Raw genomic sequence first — 20,171 nt, 5'->3', positions numbered from 1 at the left:
GAACCCGCGGGCTCAGGCAATCCTCTCGCCTCGGCCTCCCAAAGTGCTGGGATTACAGGCTGAGCCACTGAGCCCGGCTGAGGTAAACATTCTAAGATAAAGCATTTGGTATGCTATCATCATAGTTCTCTGTACATAATTATGAATACACAGTAATACAGATGTAGGTGAGATGTCAGCACTTTCTCAAGGACAGCATATCTTCAAGGAAAAGGCCCAGGTTTCATAGTCAAAGGGATATGATTATTCTGAATCCATCACTTACTGGCTGAGCAACCATAAGCAATTTATTTTGCCCCTCTGTTTCTTAACTTCCTTATCTTTGAAAAACAGGGATGATGACATACTTCATATGATTGTTATAAGCATTCAAATTAGATCACGTATGTAAAGCACTAAGCATGGAGTATGACACACAGCAGAAAATTAAAAATGTTAGTTTCTTTTCTACATTTTTTTATTTGGGGAAAAATTCTTATATTTTTATGCGGTAGCTTCTTTGAGCTTAATTGTAATATCATAGTGCCATCTGGTGACCATATGGAATGATTACATTATCTGCATGAGATACTCATTTCTAACAAAAGTCTACAATACGTAAATCTCTCGTGTGTTCCAGCAACAGAGAGTGAGTGCTGTACTTGAGAACTGTTCTGCTGAGCTACTCCCTTAGAAACCTCTTCCCTGGCTAGGCATCCTGTCATGTCAGGAGAAAAAATTGAGAAGAGCTTCCCCCCCAGACTACCCTAGAATGTGCAGATGGCATGTGCAAGCAAATTAGTGAAATCGTCACATCTCTTTGACTCTAAGAGAGATGCTGGGAGAAAGAAGTTGGTATTTTGTCTCATTGGGAGGCCTGCCCTTGAAAGGTCTGGCTACTGACTTCAAGAGTAATTCCAATCAAGAGGTTTTAAAATTGAGTAATTCCAAATAGCACCCAACTGTTCGTAAATATGAAATAAAAGAAGACCTCCCTCCATTCTCCCAACTACCCCACCACCCAGACAAATCAGAGTACAGCCAAGGTCCCTGAATCCAGCAGACTTGCACCTGGGCTCAGTTTTAGAGATGTACCCTCACCTCCCATTTACAGTGTCTCTGAAACAAGTCTCAACAGGTAGCCACTCTTGCCATCTTCCCAGTGTCATCAATTCAAGTCAAGACTGGTCAATTTATTGAATATGAACTTTATTGTGATTTGGTTTATGTAAGGCAGTGTGGTGAAGGCATCACAGAAGTTACACAGATTAGAAAACATGGTAGGAAATGAAAGAGCTAAAATAAACTACATTTTAAAAAAATGAATGCGTGCTGGACTAGGCTACATACTACAACTATGTTTCTTTTTCATCATTGCAGAAGCTTTGAGATACTGTTGAAGGTGAGGGTTTTGGGTGAAATTAGTGAAAGCTTCATGGAGGAGGTGGCATTTATGCTGGGCCTTGAAGGAGGGGTAGAATGTTGATAGATGAAGATGGAGGGAAGAACATTTCAAAATGACTGACTCTAGAGAAAATTCTGTAGAAGTACTGAAAAACAAGAGGGCAAACAAACACCCCCAGGGAATGAAGTTTCCCAATTGAGGGAAAAGCCTGAGGAGCCTGGGCTGGGGCCAAAGTCTCAAGCCCCTAGATGGGGTCTTCAGTACCAATGATATTAAGAGGCACAGGACAACGGGCTTGTTTGTAAACCTAGCAGCAGCAAGAGGTTTCACATTGCAGTCAGGGGCCCCAAACTGGCTGTCCTACACCTGGATGGATACCCTCATTTTCTTGATGTGTGGGATACTTACTCATCTTTCCTCTCGCCCACTGACTGCCTAAACGGTAGTTCGTGTGCGCCAACGTGCGCATGTGTGAGTGTAGGTGTGTGTGGATGGGTGGGGGACCGAGGCTTTGTCTCCCACTGCAGCTTCTTCCACTTCCCCCTCTTGTGGCACACAGCTGGCTTCCATTGAGCTGAAGTTCAGGCCCTTCTCACTGTCTAGGACTCACTGAACGCCAGCTCTTGAGTAAGCACCAAGGAAGCTTCCTCAACATGAAGGTGAAACTTACTATGGGGGGTGACTTGGGTTGGGGCAGCAATACACTTTCCGGAGGTGGTGATGGTAGTGATGGTGGTGGTTGGTGGTGGTGGCAGTGGTGGCAGTAAGGGTTGGGGACTTAAAGCCGGTTCTGGCAGCTGGCTGAAATGCTGATGGGAAGTCTGTAGTGTTCATTCAGGAGCTGGGATGTCAGGCTAGACCAGCTTGGCCTTGATCACCCCTCCTCCTTCCTCAATATGCCCTACTAGGGAGAGCTATTGAACAACTGAAAACATCAGACATGTGTAGGATGTCCAGGCTCTTACTATTGTTCTGCTTGAATCTCACCCCCGGAAGCCCCAGAGATATTTTCTTGGCAAACATGTGTGTGATTCCCAGATAGGACTGTCACCTCCCCCTGTTCAGCTGCTGGAGGTATATAGGTTATGTAGCTACTGATGCTACATGAATTGGGAGGTATGGGGAACTTATCAGAAGAAAGGAAATGTTAATTATTGTGAATTTCATTCTTTCTAAAAATTGTGAATCTTAGCTAAAACCTGGCACCTGACAGAAAATAAAAGGATGGAAAGGTCTGTCAGGATTCTCTAGGATTGAAGAGTTAGAGCTCAGTGAGATCATCGCTGGAAATAACCTTGAGACTGATGTGGCCTTGCTTGACTTTGGCAGTTGGACCACCCTTCTTACGCAGGTACAGAGACTTCAGATCACGGCAGTCACTGGGGTCAGCATCGAGAGTAACCTGCCCCAAGAACTGATCACAGAATTTTCGGCTGTTCCAGACCTGAAAAGACAAATCAAGGGAGTGAAGACAAGTAACCTTCTGTCAGATTGGCCTTTGCCTAGGGACATCTGGAACCTAATGCTGAGCTTGGAAAAATCTGTTTTAAAACGAAGAGACCATTTTGTCCTTTCCTGACAGCCCTTTGGCTGAGAAGAGGACAACTCAAAGAATATAGATGGAAAGTCGCAAATCAGAACTCAAGATTGTGCTTGACCTGTGGGATGGTTACTAAGGGCTGTGGATCAGATGTATTAAGTCAGCCGGACTTCAGTGGTTCTTCCTGACCTAGCAATGTAAGGTTCCTCCGAGCTGGCATATGCTTCCCTTCATGGGACTTTATAGTACATGTGCTAACATGCATACTAGTGAGCATGTAGGCTTTTGCTCATAATTAAATAAATGGAGAAAAGGAGATTTGGCATGGACATTAATAAGGAAGTCAGTGTCTATGCTTGGTGGGAGGTGTTTTTTAGTAGAAAGCAAACCAAAAAACAGGATACCTCTAATTCTGCATCCTAAACATACGTGAGGCACTTGGGATAATATAGTATCTGGTACCAAATATGGGCCATCCTGGGGACCCCTGTACACATTCTTACCTGTACTATAATAGGAATGTCAGTGGTCCTTCTGTAGAAAATGGCCTGGGTGTCAAAAATGGCATGAACTGTATTCTTCTGGACAGGAGAACGGACTTCCTCCTTTCCACATTTGATAACCAAATATGGGTTTACAGCTGAAACAAAGTAACGTGTTTTTAACACAGTGATTCAAGTTCCCTCTCTAAATAGGCAAGAAGTCACCTTGGTCAATTCTGGGATTTTCAACATAACACCTGAGTGCCAGAATGGCCTAGGACTCAACGTTTTTGTTTCCACTTTCATTTCCTTTTTCATATTTTATTTAATTTATTTATTTTTGATTGATTGTAGAGATGAAGTCTCGCCAAGTTGCCCAGGCGGGTCTCGAACCCGCGGGCTCAGGCAATCCACTCACCTCGGCCTCCCAAAGCGCGGGATTACAGGCTGAGCCACCGAGCCCGGCCTCCTTTTCCACATTTTATATAATAATATCAAAATGAATTTTATGTAAGCCTTGCCCAAAGAAGTTGACATCCTATTCTGTGCCATTGTTGCCATGCATCCTGACTTCTCTAGAATCATTTGTGACCATCTTTTCTAACGATATGTGCCATAAATGCAACTGAATTTTACGTTACCAGACATCCCTGCAATTCTTACTTTCATTGGCATACTTCTTCTCCAGGCCCTCAGCACTGTGAACAGTGAGCTGAGTAACAACCTTTGGGTAGCCACGAGCCAGATTCCAGCAGGACATCTTGGGCATGTCCAGAGTCAGTTCTCTAGAACATCAAAAAGAAGATATGTCATCCAATGATAAACACCCTTTGATGTGATTAACCTGTGAAAATAGACATCGTTGCTGAAAAGCATAAGATGCTGGGTGACAGGCGTGGCTTATATTTTGAGTGTTTTCCTTTCCCCTTGCTTTAAGGACCAGAAGATAAAGATCAGAGTATGCAGGGCCGGGTGAAAAGTTAGCTCTGGTGACTCAGCACTCAGAACATAATAGAAGAGCAGCGAAGAGTACCAGCTGCTTAAGAAAAGAGGGAGTCAGCCAGAGAACAGAAGAGAAAATCTAAGTTGAAGAGCTTGGACTATAAACCTATTCCCCTTAAATGGCAGCTCAGAGTTCTGAAGCTTAGATCTTCACTAGGACATTTCCCCCAACCTCACTTTCAGAAATATTTCTACCACTATGATTTCAGTTAGTTAAGTCTGATTTGAACAAGTTGTCCCTTGGAGTGTCTGCACAGGGGAGTTGAGTGAAGAGATTTAGGATCGGGGGCAAATAAGAAAACAGGAGTTTTTAAGGCTTGCCAAGGAAACTGAACCTGAGCTGGACAGGCACTTCAGAGAAGATTCTCAGGAGAAACTCGCTGGTGCGACCATGCTGGAACATGGTTGGGACAAGCACATAGTTGCCCTTCTTCAGGTATTTGCTCAGAAACACGGTGCGAGTGTCAATATAAGTGGAAGTCCCAGCACGCTCCTGGATATAGAGGTGGTGGAGGCGGAATTTGCGGTTCATCTCCACCTGAAAATAAGATAAAATAGTCCTTTCTGCTCAAATCATGGTTCTTGCATTGGAAGATCTCAAGTCTTCTATGTTCTTTATCATTGGGTTTTTTTTTTTCTTAATCCCCCTAACCCTAAACTATCCTAATTTTGACTCTTGTTTGCCTTCATTCTCTCTGCTCCAAATGTCCATTCTTACCTTGAAGAGCTCAAAGCCAATGATGTAATTGTCAGGTCTTCCCATGCGGCGATAAGTGCGCAGGTCCTTCTGCTGCAGTGACATGATGATTTTGTGCCCATCCTCAGGCACAGTGAAGATGTACTAAAGAAAAGAGGCCACCAAGGATCTGAGTTAGCACTCCCATTTAAATGGAGCCAGTTCAAATTTCAAGGAAGAAAGCTGTACATTGGGAAGCATAGATTTGAGTTATTTTCTGGTCTTTGCTATTGATCAGACAAAGAGGTCTTGGATAGTTCATTGACTCGCTAGATGTAGATCATCAACACTTGCTTCCCCCATGGCATGTGTTGAGGGACAACTTCATTCTTAGGCCTCTGATACCAAAGAAAGTATGCTTTGTTCTAGTAAGTTTCTGGTAAGTTATTGTTTTTAAAAAATTTATTATTATTATTATCCCTTTATATTTAAAGGTTGCATACAGAAAAATCCAGAATCCATAAAGACAGAAAGGATTCCTATTTGACTCAACCTGACACTGCAGCATTGCCCTGGTCTAGCCTCCTGTTGCCAGCCCAGACATGCAGCTTGTGGAAAGGCTGGATTCACTTCCTTGGAGAATTGATGTTTTGCTACCATCACTCCAGGGAAGCTACCTGCCTGTGCTAGAGACCTTCCAAACATCATCTGGAGTATCATAGCATTGTTAAGAGCTAAAACCAAAAGGCATCAGATTTTTCTCTCTGCCTCGCTCCCTTTAGAAGGAAACAGAAAACAACTGCTCCAGAGGCGGCAGAGGTGGAAGAATCACTTGAGCCCAGGAGTTCAAGGCTGTAGTGAGCTATGATTACACCACTGCTCTCCAGCCTGGATGGCACAGCGAGATCCCATCTCTAAAAAGAAGAAGAGGGAGAGGAAGAAGAAGAGGAGGAGAAGGAAAAGGAAGAGGAGAAAGAAATGGGAAACAGATGCAGAACCAAGGACCCAAGGGTCAATCCTGTGAGGCCATTTCCTCGGCTTGGTATATGTGCCTGATACCTGAAACATTTCCAGGGTTGTAAATGGGGATGAGTTGAGGTGGAGAGGTAATAGGAGACTTCTTTTCTTTTAGGACAATTAAGATGGAAGGGGTGGCAAAGAAGTATAAGATAGGTAAATCAGTCCACCAGCCTTGGTGTCCTCCAAAATGCCTGGCCAGTAAGGTCCATGGAGGAAAAAAAGACCAATGGACAGTGAAGCAGCAATACAGTCAAAACGCTTGTCTCCTATGGATTATCTGTTTATTTGGTGATTAAAAACACAAAGGTTATTATAGATTCAGGTTTTACATTTTTGGATTTTTTTACTTTGAAGTGTGCCTGGGCTTGACCCTGCTGTGTCACCTGGAACAGCACTGTAATGAGAGATGAATGGGATGGAATCTTTGACAGGGCAGTACTCAAATCCTGGGGGAAATCCTGGTTTTAGATGAGAAAATGGAGGCATAACAATGGGATCCAGAAGAATCACCTGCATGAGAAATAGAGCAAAAATAAAGTAAATATGCACCCCCAGAGAACAGTTGGGCAGTAAAGAGAAATGAGGAAGAATTGAGACAGCATCTCAGAGCAGATCCTCTCTCTCCCATGTCACAAGGAAGTAGGAACTGTCAAAGAGCCATACCAAGCAATATGGTCAGGAGCGAGACAGCCAGAGGAGGTGAGTCAGATTTGATAATGTTGCCAAGATAACGTCTCTGCAAAGAGATATAGTCTGCTGTGTTTTACAAGGATTCAAGTCAATCCCTAAGGATCCTGGTTGATAAATATTACACAGTAGCTGCAAATGGAAGACCTAATGCTGAAGAAATACTTCAGAGATAACCAAGGTGTGACTTGAATTCCTATTGACTGAATAATTTGGAGGCAAAGAAAATAATTGACCGAAACCTGAGGATTTTGCAGGAAGGTATCACGGTTGTTATAGCAGCCTCCTGAGCGATTCATCAGGGGATCATCATCCACAGTCCAGCATCCCAGAACAGATTCCAGCTCCTTTCGGCCAAAAATAGGGTTGTTCACATTGCGGCAGACATTCAGTTTGTGAAAGTTGCGGCAAAAGTCCTCCAGGCTCATCCTGAATGAAAGGAGTGCAAGAACGAAATAAAGATGATACTTAATACCCCAGAAGTTCCATGTAGAAGCCCCAATTTCTTTAATGCAGAAAACCTCTCCTCACCAAAACTCTCCATCATCAGACATAACAAGCCCCAGGTTCTTACGATCTGCTGAAGTCAGTTGCTGCCACTCTTCAGAACTGAAAGCAGATAGAGAATAAAAGGTTAAGCCATTATGTTTGTCAGTGACTTCCTGTAGTAAGCAGAGTGTCAAAGGAACAAATACATGAGGATGGGGTCTGCTTTATCTCATCTTTGAGTAGGTCTCAGACCCCCTGCTGACAAGAGCCCACAGATATCACTGAACATTGACAGCACAGTAGCAGTCTGGAGGGATGGGTTTGGCAGAACTAAAGGGCTTTAGAGATGTAGCAGTAAAAGTGGAATGCAACTAACATTTCACTCCAAGGGCCACTCCATTCCTGTCTTCCCAATGGGTTCCTCAAGCGAACCATATACAGCTTCTCAGCACTGAAGACTTCCATAAGTCTCTCTCCAAGACGGATCTTGCGAATATCAGTCATGGTATAGGTATGGCCCTTCAGCAGACCCCAATCAGTTTCAACTTCTTGTTCCTCCTGATTAGGAGACTGAGAGCAAAGAAAGATACATAAAGGCACAGGAATTGGGAGACTCAGGTCCTGGTTCCCCTTCTTCTTGAATTGTTTTAGTCTAGAATGGTTGAAGCTGGTTCTCCTCATGCGATGGAAATTTGATCCTGACACCTAACTCAACACAAAAAGTAGTAGAAAAAAGAAATAAAGAGTGTAATATCACAACTCACTTAAACAAGTCAGATTCAAATTACTTACTGTAGTATATTGATATAAACTGCTATAAAATTTGATGGGGCAAGTTCATTCCTTGAGCAAGCAGCTATAACCTCAAGATCCAGGAACAGGGACAGGAGGAATAATTTAGCAGAGGCTACTGACACCAGCTGGGATGCTGCATTGGTCCCCAGTGGAATGACTGGTACCAAAAGGATAAAAAAATTTAAGCTCCTTAGCCTCCATGCCAGAACTCAATGTGTATGTTAGCATTCAAGTTCAGTTAACAGTTTTTCATGGATCCCCAGGTTAAGGGTAATGTTCCCTGCTAAATTTTATAGTCTATTCTGCCAGTAGTGAGTAGAGAGTGGTTGTTTTTCATGAATACAAACCTCAATGGAGCAGCAGATTAGACCACCTTTGGTAAATGTTTTGTACAGTTCTCCGAACAGCTTGTACTTCTCCTCAACAAGCTCAGTATATCTTCCTTTCTGCATGTCAACAGTTTCAGCCAATGTGCCCGTGAAGTCCATGATAATATCAGTGATGGTCAAGCCATCCAGGGCCTCATAACAGCCTAGCAGCCTGAGGACAAGTATGCAAGGTTATCTTTGTAAAATTATTTTTCTGGGTCAAGAATGTCATGTTCCAAAGAATTGGGACAGTTCCTGACCAGACATTACCAGAAGGCTTTTCTCTAGGTATGAAGTGAGAGATATTTTGAGATTATAGTCAGATATTTTTAGCCTTAGACTATGTAGATCAAGGATGGTCCATGTAGAAACTTCTTTCTTCAGGTAGATAAGGAAAAAATGAGATGATGATGCCATGTGATCTACAGATTAGCAGCAGGAAAGGGTACCTGGGAGCAGGTGAGGGTTTAAATAGAAACCAGAACATCTGATTTCTCTCTTATCTAAGATTTCTGAGAGCCAGGCCCAGACACAAAACAATGCCTTAAATCTGACTGCGATTCTACTCAATTTAAACTCCAAGACTGATCTGGGAGGGAATGAGCTCCCAAGGACAAATGTGGCTTCCCTTTATTTATGTACCCTGACCACAAACCAGTCAACCCCCTCCTTACTTTGCATAAGCTTTTTCCAGCAGAGCATTCCAAAACTCATTCATGGAAGTGGAGAAGGAGAAGACAAGATCTCCATTGATGGTGGGCAGCAAGTCATCAATCACCACTTCAGTCCATTCTCCAAAATGCCAGAAACGGAATCGAAATATCCCAGCATATTTATCTGGTTTTCGAGGGTCCCATTCCTGTTCCTTATGATTTGGAATTGTCTGGAAAGGTAAGAACATTTAATTAAGTTTTATTCACCAGACCACATCCAGATATTGTAATTAGAACTAGCTCTTGACAAGTCCATATGACAATAGAAAGGACACCAAATACACCTGGTTTGGGTCTAGATTAGAGAGTCCTGGATATGGCATTTTGCCCACAACTTATATCCCAATTCACTTTTGCTGAGGATGATATCAACGTTCCTGCCCTAAATGCACATAGGAGTACACAGGGTAGCGGGGGCAGCCAGTCAGGCATTAATTATTTCCACAGATAATCTATAAACTAGATGTTGAGAAATGGACTACACAAAAATATTCATGACTGCATTCTTAAACACATAAATAAAGCAAAATCAACAAAAATACAAGGCCCACTTCAGTCTGTTTTCAAATGTCCATTCTAGAGATTTCGTGTAGATTCTATAGAGTATAGATTTTATTCACATTATGAATAAAATCACATTTAAGAATTTTTTAATATAACCATTATAGGTTAACAATCTACAACTATTTTTTGGAGGAAAATGCTCTTTGTCCCAAATCAAGTTAACATTTCATTACCTTGAACTCTGCCTGAATACCAAAGGAATTTTTGTACTTTTAATAATTTATGAGAACATTTTCAGGGATCTATTTCCATCTTTCTCACCTTTTCTGTTACCCATTTATGTTAGTAAGCTCCAGGCCCCTACTGGCTTTATATCCCAGTAGGTATAGAGGATACAAGTATGCAGAGACACTGAAAATGACGATAAAAGATAAACTAATACATTAATGGTAGAATCGATATGAGTACATGAGTGATAACTGAAAAAATTATTTCAACTTTTCTGTGTCTGTGAAAACTCTTATAATGAACTAGAAAGAAGTCACCTAGTTAATACCTCTGCCTTCAGAAAATGTAACAATCTTGCAAAGTTATGAGCTGCTTTCTCCTAAAGTTATTAAAGAAGACAAGAAGGCGGAAGCTGAATGAGGTCCCACAGGAGGGAGAAATACCTTTGTCCAATGAGACTCCTGAACAGCCAAACAGGAAAATGCAGAGACCATCGGCTTGTGGCCCAGTCTCCCCTGAATTAGCTGGTGGTTGCTGATGTTGCCCACAATCAGACGGGGGTCATCACAGATATCCTGTGGATTCAAGAATTGGTTATATCATGCTCATTTCAGCAGCTCATATACTAAAATTGGAACGATACAGAGAAGATTAGCATGGCCCCTGCTCAAGGATGACATGCAAATTTGTGCCATGTTCCTATAAAAAAATAAAGGTAACAACAATGAATTATAAAAGAGCCTGGGAAGATTTCCCAAGAGTCACTGTAGGCAGGACAGTCTTCATAGATGACTGGGATTTTTATAGATGGGATAAAGGGAATGTTGAGAGGATTGTGAGGAAAACCACAAAGCAGTAGACAATCTACCCATATGCGGGAAAATGGCAGGAGAAATTAAAGGAAAGAATGTGATGAGATAGGATGCCATGTGCTAGTAAATGACCCTTAGACATAGCTATCACTGGGGTTTGGAAGGGTTTTCAGCACAGCAGTGAACTTTGAAAAAGGAGAACTAGGGATTAGCACATTACATTCTGGTTCTATTTTTCAGGATGAGATTTTCTGAAGCACCTGTGCTTGGAAGGGGGCTTGCATTTAAAAGACAAGGTCTGTTGGAGGTACACATTAATGCATCTCCCTCTCTAGGAAATCAAGCTAGGAGAACTCATAGGAAGCCCCTTTCTAACATAAAGCAAAGGCAATAGTGGTCTCCATAGCAACCAGATTTTTCTACATCTTCGGATAAATATAGATGGCAGCAGCATTAATAGCAGGTGGTAATAGACCACTCACAGGAACACTTCAATGGACACTCTTTCCAGTGAATGTTATGAGGCGATCTGGGTGGGAAGGAGAGGCAGTAATTGTTTGGGATTTACATATGCCTTCCCCCCAACAAATCATTAGCTGTGCCTTTTTCACTAGGAGTAGGAAAATGACACCCAAATAATACAATCACAAAACAATGTGATGAGGGCATGGTAGAACCACTTTCAAAGGATAATCAGTATCTAAAGTATCTCCATACTTTCCCAGGGCATACTCAGAAAAAGTTTCACAATGGTGGTAAAGCTTGAATTGATTAGAGTCAGGCAGGTGGACAAGAGAGGGGTATGGAGGCATAACAAATAGAGAGACATGCATGGACAAAGGCATAGCAGTATACATGACACCACATAGCTTAAAGCATGATTCTGTGACTCCAAATATCAGCACTTGCAGAGTTCAAAGGCAGGAAATACCAATGAAGTCTCCAGTAGATGGAGAAAACTTTGTGGAGGAGGCCGTTGGCCAGTACCTTGACATTATGCTTACCCAGCAGACATAAATCCTAGTCTCAAATGGAAAAAAAAATCTGGATATATATCCTTTTAAAAAGAATTAGAGACAGCTATATTTTTCTGGTCCTCAAGCCTCTTTTTTTTTTAATAATCAACATAATTCTCTTTGATGAAGGATCTGGTCTACAGAATGAAACATTCCATATACTTTTTAGAAGCCAAAATAACTCTAGAAAAAAAAATAGGCATTCTGGGCAGGGACAAGTCCAAACTAAAGATTAATTGGGCATCCCTCTGCCAAAAGGAGAGGGTTAGATGGGTTGTGAGTTTTGGATTTTCTGGTAGTTTTTTTTTAATGCATGTCTGGTGTCTCATCACTCATTTTTGTCTTAGGAAAAGACCTTTATCTTAATAAATAGTTTTTAATATTTATTAAGCTGTGAGCTCCCTGTTTTTTTCACTTATTGAACACAGAGTGGGTGTGTTGGGTGAGTTAGATCCTGATATTCTTTCTCTTCTCGTTGTTTCTTTGCCTTTTCTACGATAAAACTAAGCACCATTTTTCGTCTCTAGGTCAGGCATTATCATTTTACTTGGAGCAAGGATGTAAAGCCATAAAATGAATTATTGGACCTATGTGGCACATATCAAAATTTTCTAACATGTTTTATAAAAACAATAAAGTGACACTGATATGTGAAAAAGTGAGCTTTTAAATTAGTAAGGCAAATCATTTGCTGGTTTTATGTAGAGTTATTAGTGGTTGGGGTTACACTACAGTGTCTTGAAGCTATACAAAACTTTCATTTCACAGCAGAGATCTAGGCTTAGACAATGTTTGTGGTATGTCAACTTCTACTGAAGACATAAAAGGTCACATAGGTGAGGAAAAAGACATATGAACAAAGCTCAAATTGAGGAACAGGGTAATTATTCTCCTGAAGACCTAAGCTGGACGTGGTTATTATAAATTATATGTGTGTATCTATTATATACATGTATGTATACATAATATATATATTCATAGCTGTGTGCAATCATGAGGAAAAAACCTTCATTTTCCCTTTTCTTGTATTAAACTGGACCATTCTCCCATTTTACTTTGCCATTTTTCATGCATAATGGGTATTTAACAGTGAATTTGAAACACGATAAATTAACAATCATAGAATATCAAAACTGGAAGGAATTTTAGTAGGAGACACAGGCCTAATGTTTTTGATTCTTCAGGACCACAAACAGAGAGGAAACCTTAAGATTTCAGCCGTCTATTCCTGTACTTTTAGGTTTATCCATGGCCACCACATAAAGGGTAATATTGTGCAGCTCCCCAGGGACAGAGATGCTACCACATCTCTCAGTCATCTATGTCAGTGTTTCATGCTTCTGCTTAACACTCACTTAAAAATTCTTCATTCTTGTGGAAGACTTACTTAAGTTGTCTCTTAGCTTTTGGTTTCAGGCTAAATATCACTAATAGGCTCTAATCTCTTCAATTGACTCCACTAAATATGAATGTATCTCTTGCCATATGTGAGAACCATGATGTGAAACATGGAAGACTAATCCTTATTAAGCCATAGCTTCTATCTCTTTAAGGAAGTGAGACATCAAAAGATTAGAAAGAAGCCAAGGAGTTAAAAAGGGTAAAGGGTAATAAGCCAGTGCAAATCTTACAGCCTAATAGAACATTTCGTCACAAATTTGAAAACAACGAAATGGCTCAGGACTGTAATCCCAGCACTTTGGGAGGCCAAGGTGAGAGAATTGCCTGAACCCGTCGAGACCAGCCTGGGCAACTTGGCGAGACCTCATCGCTACAATAAATAAAAAAATTAGCCAGGCATTAGCGCACGCCTGTAGTTCTGGCTACTTGGAAGGCTGAGGCGGAAAAATTGCCTGAGCCCAGCAGGTCGACGCTGGGGTGGCCATGAGCGTGCCACTGCACTCCAGCCTGGACAACGGAGTGAGGCTCCAATGCAAAAAAGAAAAGGAAAGAAAAAAGAAAACAATGAAATGACTGTTTATTGACTTTTCCCCTAGTTCTGGACACAAGGCATATCTTCCTGTTGAGGTAAAGGAAGTAAGACTTGAGAAATATTTTTGTAACTCAAAGCTGAGATGAAGAGTGCAGATGGGACATTTCAGCCTGAGCTGTGCTGGAATGGTAAGAGTGGGGTTGGAGGAGAGGTCACAGCTCACATTCACAATATTTGGGTGGCTTGGGAGCATGGAGGAGGGAGATGCTGAGCCCCTAATGGCTCCCAGCTGTGTTGGCACAGTTGCAGCGATCCTTGAACTGGGCTGTTTGTCACAGCAAAATAATGTCTTGTGGGAAATACACACAAGTTGGAAGTTGAGCATCAAGCGTAATGCTGGAATGATCCCGGCATGACCCCACCCTTGAGCCAAAACCTTCTATAAGCAAAGCAACTTCTCTAGAAAGTGTGTTCTCTAAGCTGAGCCATAAAGGACCTCTCATTGTCCTTACCTTCTGCCTCTTTTCCAGAGACCTCTGGGGAGTGAGGCAAACAATTACAAGGCCTGTGGCTCTGTACAAGTCACTCTATGTGGCCCCCTTTGCACCTACCACATTCAAATCTTTAGCATTTTTGTTTTACTCAGGTAAAATTTGCTGACAATATTGAAGTCCAGGGCAATCCTCAGCAACCACACAGTAAAATGAAGGGCTGCCCAAACCAGCAGCCAAAAGAGTGGAGACACTTTCAAAAGTGTTTCATGCAATCTAGCAAGTACTGAGTGGGTAGAGGTGTGGATGCCTACAAGTGACACCAGTCCTGCAGGAGATGTATTATGACTAAGTTCAGGGCCCAAGTAGTCTCAGAAGCCTCAAGGACTAATTTGCACAAAATTGCCATGCAGGAACTGAGGGCTTTGTGAGCTAGTCCAAGGGGCCATTATCTTACTTTTAGAAAACTGAACAATTTCAAGATAAAACATTTATAGGTGAACCTAAGCTCAAGGGCCAATGTTGCATCAGCCTTTCAAGGATGATCTACTGGGGAGTTTTATTTCTGCAACAAGATTTTGTCATCAGCAAAACATTCACCTTCTTCTTAACCTCTCCAAAAAAAAAAAAAAAAAATTCAGAATGGAGTCTGAAAATAGGATCTAAGCCCAACTTCCACTTCCAAAGTAGGCCATGAAATCACTACATAATTCTTTTCTTACTTTAACTTTCAGACTTCTGCTAGATACATGCTACAACATGGATAACTCTTGAAAACATGCTAAGCAAAAAAAGTCAATTACTTTTATGATTCCATCATAAGTGAAATGTACAGAACAGGAAAATCTGGATAGAAACCAAAAGTAGATTAGTAGTTGCCTGTGGCAGAGGTGTGGAGGGATTACTCACTGCAAATGTGCACAAGGGATCTTATTGGGGTAATGCACCTACTCTTCAGTTGGGTTGTGGTAATGTTTGCACAAGTCTAAATTTACTAAAAATCATTGCATTGTACACTTATAATGGGTGAATGTCATGGCATATAAATTATACTTCAATAAAGCTGTTCAAGTTTCTAAATGCAGAACTTAAAATAAATAGGGCAGATGGAGAGAAAGAGTATAGGCCTATTTAACTCTTCATTTGTGTAAACAATGGGAAACACTTAAAAATACTCACGTGGGAGGACATAATCTCTGAGGGAGAAACAAATTCATAAACAGTCTAGATCAAAACTACTGTATAGAGGTGTCACAATGTAATTGGAAATCTTTATTGGCACAAAGAGAAAAGTATTTCTTCCTTTATTGGTTCCCCCACATGCTACCTATCACCCAAGTCTGTATATTCTGTTTTTAATGTCTCCCCTCATCAACCTTTTGTTTTCATTCCTACTACTGTAGTTTTAATCCAGAACCTCAGCACCTGCCCCTACAACCCATGTAGTAAAATCCCCCCCCCCCCCGGGGGGGGCATGTATTCTCTCAAAGGAAGACTGGGCAAGGGCAATGGTAGTAGAAGTTGAACTTAAAACTCAACTAGGAGAGCTGACAGAAGATCTTGTACAGGTGCCCTTTCTTCCTTGACAGCTGGCGGTGCCAATTCACATGAGGCCTTGCTCTATTTTAGTCAGGGATTAGATGTGTCTGACTCTAAGACACTGTTGTAGGTAGACATGAGTCATTAAGGGAAAAAGCTAGAGGGGGGTAAAAGGGGAGAGTAGCTGAAGGAAGCTGGAGAAAAGATTTTCTGTGGGAATTTGGCAGGCAAATTTCAGCCTAAAAATTCAACCTGCAGTCTTATGATCACACTGTAATTTAGTATAACTCAGCTCTTATTTATTAAGATTTTATATGATGAGACCCAGGAAGGCAAGAAAGTCCAGGAGCACATGATCTCAGGTAATATACCTGTGTATGCAGAAAGCTAGGACAATAGCTGGAGCCATTGAACCACTGGAGGAGTTAAGGACTTTCTTCTAGAGGGTATGTGCAAATGATCTGGCATTGAACGCTTGCAAAACACTCATAACCCCTGCCTATCTAAAGAGATTTCTTAAAACACAGCAAGTAAGTAGCAAATGGGAAGGAGGGGAACTCAATCTGTCCCAGGATTGTGGAGGTGGAAATGCTTGACTAGAGTCAGTTTGTTCAACTATCAGTGGTGTTTATAGGCATTGAGGCTTATGAAAGCAGAAGCTTTCAACACAGGAGAGGAAGAAGACAGAAAATACCAGGTTAATCATGCTGCTTCCATTCTGGAGACTTTTGAAAATAACTCTGGTTGAGTATGAGGTTAGTAGCATGCCATGGGACAAGATGTCTGTAAGTTTATCTGCAAACCAGGATATCAACCTTGTCATTGAGACAGAGGAGGCCAACGATCTATCTGATTTTCCTGAGCCAATTCAGAGAGGCCCAGCGCTGTCTCTCAGCTTTCCTGATGGTAGGCCAGAGAACTTTGACGTGGTTCTTGACCACAGACTTGGCCTCCACTCTGACTGGAAGGGAATCTACAGATTTTTGAGGAGGCTCAGATGGTGGGCCACACTTTTTTTAACCATTCCAATCTATGGTGAGCTCCCCGTCTTCAAAAATTCTGTGTGATTTACCGTTTGCATGCCTGAAAATAGCATTTTATATATCCACCATTAATTTCTTATTTAACTCTTTGTGAGCTCAATATCCATCTCCCCAACTAGAATGGGAATGCCTCACTGTTGGCTGGGTCTGTATCTTGCACAGAGGCTGGCACAGAGTAGGTGATCAGTAAATGTTTCTCCAGTGACCCTCCCTTTGGGCTTAATATGACTAGGTTTGCACAATTCTCTAAAAAAGGAAAGTATTGATCAATTAGTGGAATTACAGCATCAACACAGTGGGGAGGAATGTGAGAACTGATGAGGGAAGCTAACTATTTTGATAAAAAGAGCAGTCAAACAATTTTATCTCCTTGATATGACAGCATGGTAGAGTAAAAACCCATGTAGGTTTTGGAATCAAACCTGAATTCAAATCCAGCTTGTTAGCAATCTGACTCTGAGGAAATCCTTATTTTCCCATCAATAACATGGGAATAATATTTATCATTATTTTTTAAATTAGGAGAAATTAATTGTATAAAAGTAATTTAACACAGCTACCTTGCTAAGCCATGGTAAATTAGGGTGAAATGAAATAATGTATAGAAAACTCTATACACAGTATCTGGCCCATAGTAGGCATACTATACACGTTGAAGAAAATGTTTTTTCCTACCCTCCCATGTTGTTCATTTTCTCTGACATTATCTCACTCTAGAAGCAGTATTGACTGCCTCAGAGGCAAAATGCACTATTGCCATGGTTTTAAGTTTTTTTTTCTTTCCTGCTAATTCATCTAGGATTTAATCTACAGAATTTGACTGATGAAGGCAAAGGACAAGGACTAAACCAAAGACAGAAGAGAAAGAATGTGTCTAAAGACAGGCCAATACAGGAAGCACTGTCTGCTAGGTGCATATTTAGGGAACGATTTCATGTTGATTTGCAATTTTGCTGCCCACCGGATCTTCTCCCACCTCCTCCAGGTCCTTTTAATCCCCATTAATCATATCTTTCCTTTCCTGTGTCTTCAATCTTTTCTTCTTTACTAGCTACTCCTTAGCCTATAAGTATATTCAAGTCTGTCCTATTTTTAAAAGACACTCATCCAATGTATTTTTCTTAATTTCCTGCTTCCTTTTCAGCTACTTCTACCCTATTGATATATTTTTCTTCATATCCAAGAACTAGAAAAGAGTGATACCCCTCGTTAGCAACATCTACTCATAAGAGTGGCTTCCAGAAAACATATTGAAACCAACTAAATTAGTTATAATAAATGTTTAATTTTTAAAATAAATATAAACATTGACAAACCTAGTCTTAAAGCTTGAAACCTACATTTGTCTTATCTGAGTTCCTCCTTAAGAAACCAATCCTCAGGCAAGAAACTGAAACTCACCAGATCACTCCATCCAGACAATGAGACACCAAACCGTCATTCATCGTGATTGCTTTTTTACCCCTTCTTAATTCCTCTTTCCTCTCATGTAGCTTCATTCCTTCCCTGCCATATAAACTCTTCACTTTTATTTTATTTTTTTATTTTTTATTTAATGATGTGGGGTACAATTCAGGGGTAAGTATACAAATGTTCACTATGCAGGTATCCTTGTTGATGAGGTGTGCCCCCCCTCCCCACGGCCGGCAAAATCCCACTACTGCCAATTCCATCCCCCACCCCCAGCAATTTCCCACTACTGACAATCCTTTTCTTAGTATTATGATAATTGTTGAAAGTACACTTATGAGTGAGAACATGTAATACTCATTTCTTTGTTTCTGTGATAGTCACTGGGGAAATATATATGAGACTGATCTTCCATTCTCCTGGTTGACATCACCCCCCAAAAAGCCCTTTTTTCCTAGCAATACTCATTGTCTCAGTGGTTAGATTTTGATGCAGAAAGCAACAGGACCTACGTTGCTGGTGTTTTGGTCACAAACTTTGGTTACCTGACCATGAAAGTATTGTTCATGGCATGGTGGTCACAGGCCAGAAGAGTTTCAAAGACTTCCTAAGCAGCTGCCCTACCTTTTTATTTTTGGCTGGAAGTGGGGTTTGGCCTCTCTTTGGCCCTGCTGTTGCCAGCCCCAAATGGATTCCTGGTTACCTAGAAGAACAATCTTTGAAAGTCAACATCTCTTTGGGAGGCCAAGGTGAGTGAATTGCCTGAGCCTGTGGGTTCGAGACCCGCCTGGGCAACTTAGTGAGACCTCATCTCTACAATAAATCAAAAACAAGCCCGGTGTGGTAGCGCGCGCCTGTAGTTCCAGCTACTTGGAAGGCTGAGGCGGAAGGATCGCCAGAGCCCAGCAGGTTGAGGCTGTGGTGGCCGGAAGCGGCCACTGCACTCCAGTTTGGGCGACAGAGTGAGACTCCAACTCAAAAAAGAAAGAAAGAAAGAAAGAAAGTCAACATCTGCATCTAGACAGGTGTCTTTTGTGGGCATCAAACAGTGAGAATGGTTCCTCTCACTTTGAGAAATTCCAAAGGAATTTTGATTTGCAGATTGAACAAACCCAACTGACAGAGAAAGGAAGCAACCCTACTGTTTCAGTTTGGAGGACCTTAGGGCTAGTCACTCATTTTTTGTGGGTGGTCCTTTATGGATCAAGACAGTGGGAACTGCTCCTCTCAATTTGAGGAATTCAAGAGGAGTTTCTGTTTTCAGGTGGAGCAAGTCTAACCAATGGAGAGAGGAAGTATGCTGTTTCTGTTTGGATACTCTTAGAACTCATTGGTTTCTGCTGCAGCTGGATTGTGTTTTGGTGAGTGCTTGTGTCAATGAGGTCATGGGAGGCCAAAGTTCAATCCCAGAATGCAGCCTCCTTGGGTGTACTCTTTAGGGTTAGTCTGGATGTAGTTGTAGGATGATGAGGCAAGGGAAGGTCTATGGCCATACCACCTTGAATGCGCCAATATCATCTGATCTCGAAAGTTCAGCAAAGTTAGGCCTGGTTAGTCTTCTGTGGTGATGTTTGCCCCCAGTGTTCTTTGGAGTCTAGGGAGGTTTGACTTCTCCATGGGTCTTTGAACTGCAGTGCTATCTTAAAATTGGATCCATTTTGCTGTTGAATGTGAAATTGAGATGGAGTTCCATGTATCTAGGTTTTTATGTAGCTGCTATTTAGCTGCTGGTGTTGGGATAAGATCCACTGTCTATGGTCTACCTGGAGATTTTATAAAAGTGGTCTTAAAAATCACAGCCTTGGCCAGGCACAGTGGCTCAGCCTATGATCCCAGCACTTCAGGAGGCCGAGGTGAGAGGATTGCCTGAGCCCAGGGCGTTCAAGATCAGCCTGGGCAACTTGGTGAGACCTTGTCTCTACAGTAAAATTCACACAAATGAGCTGAGCATGGTGGCGTGCATTCGTAGTTCCAGCTACTTGGAAGGCTGAGGTGGAAGGGTCGCCTAAGCCCAGCAGGTCGAGGCTGCAGTGGCCGGG

The 20,171-nt window shown here is 41.7% G+C and overlaps 1 protein-coding gene across 2 annotated transcripts in view; it reads right to left on the bottom strand.

Moving 5' to 3' along the window:
- Positions 1-1,176: 1,176 nt before the first annotated feature.
- CAPN6 (calpain 6) overlaps positions 1,177-20,171 on the bottom strand; it is a 35,457-nt gene continuing 16,462 nt past the window's right edge. For both annotated transcript variants that reach the window (XM_008069462.2, XM_021718261.1), the window contains 11 exons: positions 10,332-10,463; positions 9,118-9,326; positions 8,423-8,615; positions 7,657-7,850; positions 7,323-7,400; positions 7,034-7,220; positions 5,127-5,249; positions 4,744-4,946; positions 4,070-4,191; positions 3,428-3,564; positions 1,177-2,828 (listed from right to left, as the gene is read on the bottom strand). In XM_008069462.2, coding sequence (XP_008067653.1) covers positions 2,646-2,828; positions 3,428-3,564; positions 4,070-4,191; positions 4,744-4,946; positions 5,127-5,249; positions 7,034-7,220; positions 7,323-7,400; positions 7,657-7,850; positions 8,423-8,615; positions 9,118-9,326; positions 10,332-10,463 — 1,761 coding nt within the window. In that variant the 3' untranslated portion in view covers positions 1,177-2,645. The remainder of the gene's footprint in view (positions 2,829-3,427; positions 3,565-4,069; positions 4,192-4,743; positions 4,947-5,126; positions 5,250-7,033; positions 7,221-7,322; positions 7,401-7,656; positions 7,851-8,422; positions 8,616-9,117; positions 9,327-10,331; positions 10,464-20,171) is intronic.

The sequence above is a fragment of the Carlito syrichta genome, unplaced genomic scaffold (assembly GCF_000164805.1).
Source record: "Carlito syrichta isolate Samal-C Ts95f unplaced genomic scaffold, Tarsius_syrichta-2.0.1 Scaffold312060, whole genome shotgun sequence".
Classification (NCBI taxonomy): domain Eukaryota; kingdom Metazoa; phylum Chordata; class Mammalia; order Primates; family Tarsiidae; genus Carlito; species Carlito syrichta.
The sequence above is the reverse complement of the archived record's forward strand: the minus strand, read 5'-3'. Positions and strand labels throughout refer to the sequence as shown.